We start from the raw sequence: 6,553 nt of genomic DNA, 5'->3' as shown, positions 1-6,553 counted from the left end.
GGGGCCCTGGGCAAGGTGGTTGAATGTTGCTTGTTCTCATTTCTGTTAAGTGGTTAGTGGTGAGAAGAAGTGAGCACCTTGGTCCTAGTAGTGACATTTTCAGTAGAAGGAAGAGTCCCAGGATCTGAAGATCCAAGGTATGGACCTTTCATGAAGACTATAGCTGTCTCCAGCCCAGAAAGAAGGAATTCCACAGAAGCTGGCTATCCCTGTGGTCATCCCTGAGAGGTCCCAAGTGGTGTGATCACATCTACCATGGGTAGGAAAGTGAGGACTCTTGAGAGGTTGTTTGGGTCAAAAAGGGAAGATGTCAGCTTATCTTGAATGGGATAGGGATGAGGAAGAGCAGGTAAGATGATACCACAGAACTCAGGGAAAGTCCATCTTAGCAGAGATGGAGCCCAAGTCCTGTTGTCATCCTTGAAGAACCCAGGAGGGTGAAGCAGGATATGGCTCTTGCTCACTTCTCCTGAAAGGCCTGAGGCTCTCAGGGAGGTGAGGCTCACAGGGGTTTGAACTCAAAACCTCATGCTTGCTACACAGGTGATCTTACTGATTGAGCCACTCTGCCAGCCCTTTTTTGTGTGATGGGTTTTTTCGAGATAGGGTCTCCGTGAGCCACTGGTGCCTGGCGAGGTGAGGAACTTGACCTGAGAGAGTGACATCAGGTCAGCCCAGGGAGCCCCATTGGTCAGAAGACACAGGAATTCCATGACTTACAAGAGTCAAGGTGAGGACCTAAGGGAGAACTGAAAGCATGCCTACACCAGAGCACAGACAGGGGGCCCACAGAAATCTTCCCTGCACCTACTGTCAGCCCCTACAATCCTGGACAATGCTGTCGGGCTGAAGGCATGCTCTTATTCCTAGGTCATTGGTCTCAAGGACGTGAAGATCTGATAAGAGGTGACTGAACTCAGGTCATCAGAGGAGGATCCCAGCTTCTCCAAGAGTCAAGGTTAGGAAAGAGGGAACTCTCTCATCCAAACACATGTGTCCCCATTCCCAATCTTCACCTTCTGTCAGCTATGGGAAAATATAGGGACCTTGGGTGGATTGGCCTCCCCTCACTTCCTCTTCTATTGTCTCACAGAAAAGGGCTTTGGCTTAAGGAAGGTGGTCTCAGGAAATCAGAGGGGAGTTCCAGATCTTGCCATTTATCAAGATGAAAACCAAGCCTCCCCCATCCACACGGCCAAAAAGAATTTGACCACTTCTGGCTGTCACCCCTGGGCAGGTGTAGCCGCATTTGAGACCCCTTCCTTGCCTTTGGTTCCATCTCAGGAAGGTGGGCCCTTGTTCTGAGAATTCACCTCAGTCCAGCAGAAGGCTATGATTCAGGTTCTGCCAGGGGAGAGTTGAGGACCCAGAGTGAGCACAGAGACCATCCACTCCAGAATAGTGGGGAGCTCACAGAGTCCATCCCACCCCTCCTGTAGGACTAGGGGCCCAGTCTTGTCCCTGTAGCCTGAGGAAGGGAGGGCAACTTCAGTGCCTCTTATATGAACTCCAAGGACCATGTAACATGCGAAGGATTTGTATGAGGCAATGTCCTCAGGTTACAGAGGAGACCAGGCCCAGACAGGGTCAGGGTCAAGGTGAGATATATATCCTGAATGTGTACCAAGAGCCCCCACCCACCCCAGAACACAGGGGCCCCACATTGCCCATCCTTGCTTGCCTTACTAGAAGCCACAGAGCCTCACACTCTGTGAGCCACTGCTACACCCTGAGGAATCATCTCAGTTCCTCCCTCAGGCACTCAGGTGACAGGCCCACCAGGAATACAAGAGCCTGTGTGCCCCTAGAGCACCACTTAAAGAGAAGACATGTAATAGGGCTCTGTGAGAGGTGACAAGGATGCAGTTCTCAGCTGAGGCCACTCATGCTCCTTCTCTCCCCCAGACCTGCAAGTCCCATCACTGAACTCCAGACCACCCTCCTGCCTGCTGTCCCCAAGGAAATCATGATGTCTCATGGTCAGAAGAGCAAGCAATCCAAACTTGAGGGAGGCTCTCAGACTAAAAGAGAGGCACCGGGCCTGGCGGGTGTGCAGGGCCCTGTGGCTGAAGAGGAGGCCACTGCCACCACCTCCTTCTCCTCCACTGCTCTGGTCCCAGTCACCCCAAGAGAGATGCCTGATGGTGGGATACCACATGATCCCCAGAGTCCTCAGAGAGCCTCCTCTCCCCCCATTGCCTTGTTGTCCAGTCCAGGCAGCCAAGTCAATCAGGGCTCCAGAAGCCAGGGAAGGGAAAGGTTCCACCAACACCACCAGGGAGACCCTGAGTCTTTGCTGCAAAGTGCATTAAATGAAAAATTAGCTGATTTGGTGCACTTCCTGCTCCTGAAGTATCAAATGAAGAAACCAACCACCCAGGCAGAAATTCAGGCTCGTGTCATCAGAAATTACCAAAATTACTTCCCCTCGATCTTCAGGAGAGCCTCTGAGTGCCTGCAATTGGTCTTCGGCATTGCTGTGAAGGAAGTGAACACCACCAACCACTCCTATGTCCTTGTCACTGCCCTGGGGCTCACATATGATGGGTTGCTGAGTGATATCCAGGGCATGCCCAAGACGGGCCTGCTGATAATTGTCCTGGGCATCATCTTTGTGGAGGGCAACCGTGCCTCTGAGGAGGTTATGTGGGAAGTGCTGAGAGTGATGGGAGTGTTTGCTGGGAGGGGACGCTATATCTCTAGCAATCCCAGGAGGCTCATTTCTGAAGATTTTGTGCAGGAGCAGTACCTGGTGCACCGGCTGGTGCCCAACAGTAATCCTGCTACCTATGAGTTCCTGTGGGGCCCAAGGGCCTATGCTGAAACCAGCAGGATGAAAATCCTGCGGTTTTTGGCCCATGTCAATGGGAGTGATCCCAGATCCTACCCATCCCTGTATGTGGAGGCTTTGAGAAGTGAAGATGAGGGAATCTAGGACAGAATTGCAACAGCGAAGGGTGCTGCGGCCATGGTCAATACAGAAGCTTCTCCTATCCTCAGTGAAGTCTGAGGAAGATGCTTCACTGTATTTGAACATGGCAGTCATTGTTTTAGGTAGTGGAAACACTATGTGGGGATGACAGAAATTAAAGCATCTTTCTTTTCCTGTTTTATAAGGGTAACTTGGAACTTCATCTTCTTTTCTTTCTGGTATTTTTATTTATTTTCTTTAATTTTTATTTTTTTATTATTCATATGTGCATGCAATGCTTGGGTCATTTCTCCCCTCTTTCTGGTATTTTTAAACGTTGTTCCTTTTAAAGTGAAGATTTAGGTAGTTAAGAATCTGAGTTTGTACATGCATTGATAATGCATTCATTTCTTTTCATCCAGTAGAGGAGTAAAACTTTTGCTATTTTATAAAACAAATTGGGAAACCTTGTGTACTGTTTTGTGGTCTGGAACAAGACAATATGTAATTGGAATAGGAATTTTCTTGGAATTGTGAAAGAATTGATAAAATATCTGAAGTCAAGTTTGTTGTTCTGTAAAGTTAAAATGTATGTGTAGACCTCAGTTTGCGTGGCTGTTTGAAGATGTACAAGAAATTACATCCTAATAAATAAGTCCTCCTATTCACTGCTCTTCAAACATTCAATAAGCACCTGCTGTTTGCAGTGGGATGCTAGGATAGTTGGGCCCATTATAGAACTGTAGGGTATGGGAGCAGCAGCCATATGAGGAAGAAGTTGAACTGTTGCCCAAGACAAAGAACAGAGCTGGTAGAGTGGCTCAAGTGGTAGAGTGCCTGCCTAGCAAGCATGAAACCCAAAGTTCAAATCCCAGTACTGCCAAAAAAGAAAAGAGAAAGAAAGACATAAAGAGCAAGTCAAGGAGGGGTGAGGAGGTGGGTTCCAGGGAAGAACAGCCTAGTGTCAATGCCCTGAGCCAAGGCAGTTGAGCAGCTTTAGGAACCTGCAATTGCTTCTGTGGGAGTTGAGTGTAATGAAGCTGCATGGTAGCCAGCGAAGGATCATCCCATGGTGTGACTTACGCTTGAGGGAATGGAAAACTTCTGTGAGCGTTTCCCTTTTGATGGGGGGTGGATAAAGCTGAGAGGAGTCTCCAGCTGGGGTAGATACTGGTGGTGTCCTGTGCTCTTTTCCCAGTGAGGTTGAGCACAGTGCAAATACCACATGATTTATCCCCATCATCCCTTGAGAGATGAGGGTGAATCCCTCATGAAGTGAGACCCAGAAGCCACTGGCTAGGCAATCTTTTCCTTGCAGTGGGAGTGCCAGAGCTCAGAGAATTAAAATGACACTATAAGTAGGTTTTCTTGAATATAATTTGGGCAACTCTCCAGGCACCAATGGCTCATGCCTATGACCCTAGCTACTCAGGAGGTAATGATCAGGAGGATGGCAATTCAAAGCCATCCTTGGGCAAATTGTTCATGAGACCCTATCTAGAAAAAATCCAAAACAAAACATGGCTGGCAGAATGGCTCAAGTGGTAGGGCTCCATCCCAGCAAGTGTGAGGCCCTGAGTTCAAACCCCAGTACCACCAAAAATTAATAAATAAATAAATTAAATAAATAATTTGGGCAACTTTATACAAGGGTAAGATTTTGGGGGTTAGGGATATGAATAAAAAGGTGTCATAGCTTGTGTCCCCCAAAGGTTCATATGTAGGAAGCTGTGTCCTCAGTATGGTAATGCAGAGGGGTGGCAGGACCCTTAAGAAGTTGAGCCAAGGCAGAGATCATTGAAAGCATTGTCCCCAGAAGGAATTGATATAGTTTCCTGTGAGGCCCTGGATGTTCTCATAAGTTTTTTTTAAAAGAGTGAGCCTGATTTGTTTTCTGCCTTCCCACCTTGCCACGTGATCTAGCCCTCTTGCACATACCCCCATTATGATGTTAGCTACTATGAAGCACTAATCAGAGCTAATTCCATGCTGTTTGGACTTTCAGCCTCTAAAACTGTGAGTTAAGTAAACACTTCTTTCTCAAGTATTTTGTAATAGCAATGGAAAATTGATTAAGACAAAAAGATCTAAATGAAAGAACATCTAGGAAAGAGGGAAGAACTAGGTAATTGGCTCAAATTCTGGGAGTTTTGAGTTGCATCCACCTGGGGAAGGCTCTACACGAATTAAATAATGGGTAATCTAGGAGAGAATTTTTACTGAATTGTATCTATGAAGCACCATTTTTGGCTGAGCAGCTATTCTTTGTAGTATTGTGATGTGTATTGTCTGAAGTCTCTGAGATAACAACCATAGAAACAAAATAGAGTAAATGGTGGTGGGGTAGAAATAACTGCCAATCGTTAAAAATCTAATATACACCAAGCTTTACATGTGCTTTATATGCTTCACATGCATTCCAATAGGCCTACCAGACAGACCTTATCAAACCTATTTCACAGATGAAGAACAAGAAGTTTATATAAGGCTTCATAATTTTCCCATAACCACACGGCTAGTAAGTGACAGGACTGGAATAAGAATAAAATCCCTGTTGTTATGGGAAGAATTTTGTCAGCCCTAAAATTCATATGTTAAAGTCCTAGCCTGAGAAAAGGTTAGTTTGAGCAGAATTTAGAATGTAACACATATGTACAGGAAAGCAATGCGAATCAACTCCCTGTATAGCTATCCTTATCTCAACTAGCAAAAAACCTTGGTCCTTCCTATTATTGCTTATACTCTCCCTTCAACAAAATTAGCGATAAGGGCAAAATAGTTTCTGCCGGGTATCGAGGGGGGTGGGCGGTGGGTAAGGGAGGGGGCGGGGGGGAGGGAAGAGGGAGAAATGACCCAAACATTGTATGCACATATGAATAAAAGAAATTAAAAAAAGAAAAAAAAGTCCTAGCCCCCAGTAGCTCAGAATGTGACTGCATATGGAGATAGGGTCTTTTAAGAGGGAACTAAGGTAAAATGAAGTCATTAGCGTGGGACTTAATCCAATAGGACTGCCGCCCTTACAGAAAAAGGAGATTGGGACCCAGACACACACACACAGAAGAGAACATGTGAAAACCCAGGGGAGAAGAAGCTTATCTACATGCCAAAGATAGAGGTACCAACTTTGGTCTAGGATTTCCAACCTCTGAAACTGGAAGGAAAAAAGTTTCTATTGTTTAAGCCACCTGATATGTATAGTACTTTTTTATAGTTGCCCAAGCAAAGTAATACATATACATGGTCTTAACCTATCTGGAACCCACACCATTCCCATTCCTCCCAAGGTAAAGTGAACCTTCCGTCTTGCGATTTCTCTTACCATGACTCAATGATGTCTCTCAAGCAACTAAAAAAATGATCTTGTGATCAAAGTACTAAAAGCAAGCTAAAGAAGTGTGTCAAAAATTTAAAGACTGGCAAAATATTTATCTCACTAAGATAAGAAAGAAGGTAATGAAACAAGGTTTGAGCATTGTCTGTGGATCCTTGACACTGTCTGCTTAGGTGCCAGCATTTTGTGAAGTCTTAGTACTTTCCCATGTTATAGAGTTCTTCCACTGGTCTTCTCCCATGTGCCCACCCATCCAACTCTGGGACTTGCCCTGCTTCCCAGCTCTTCATGGCTTTGTCCTCTGGGGG

General features: G+C 45.9%; 1 protein-coding gene across 1 annotated transcript; it reads left to right on the top strand.

Moving 5' to 3' along the window:
* Positions 1–1,548: 1,548 nt before the first annotated feature.
* LOC141419834 (melanoma-associated antigen 8-like) lies at positions 1,549–2,935 on the top strand. The gene is made up of 2 exons (XM_074063597.1): positions 1,549–1,598; positions 1,906–2,935. The coding sequence occupies exons 1-2, from the start codon at positions 1,549–1,551 to the stop codon at positions 2,933–2,935; spliced, it is 1,080 nt and encodes a 359-aa protein (XP_073919698.1).
* Positions 2,936–6,553: the final 3,618 nt, after the last annotated feature.

This window comes from Castor canadensis, chromosome X (genome assembly GCF_047511655.1).
Source record: "Castor canadensis chromosome X, mCasCan1.hap1v2, whole genome shotgun sequence".
Lineage (NCBI taxonomy): Eukaryota > Metazoa > Chordata > Mammalia > Rodentia > Castoridae > Castor > Castor canadensis.
This window is presented reverse-complemented; position numbering and strand designations above follow the sequence as displayed.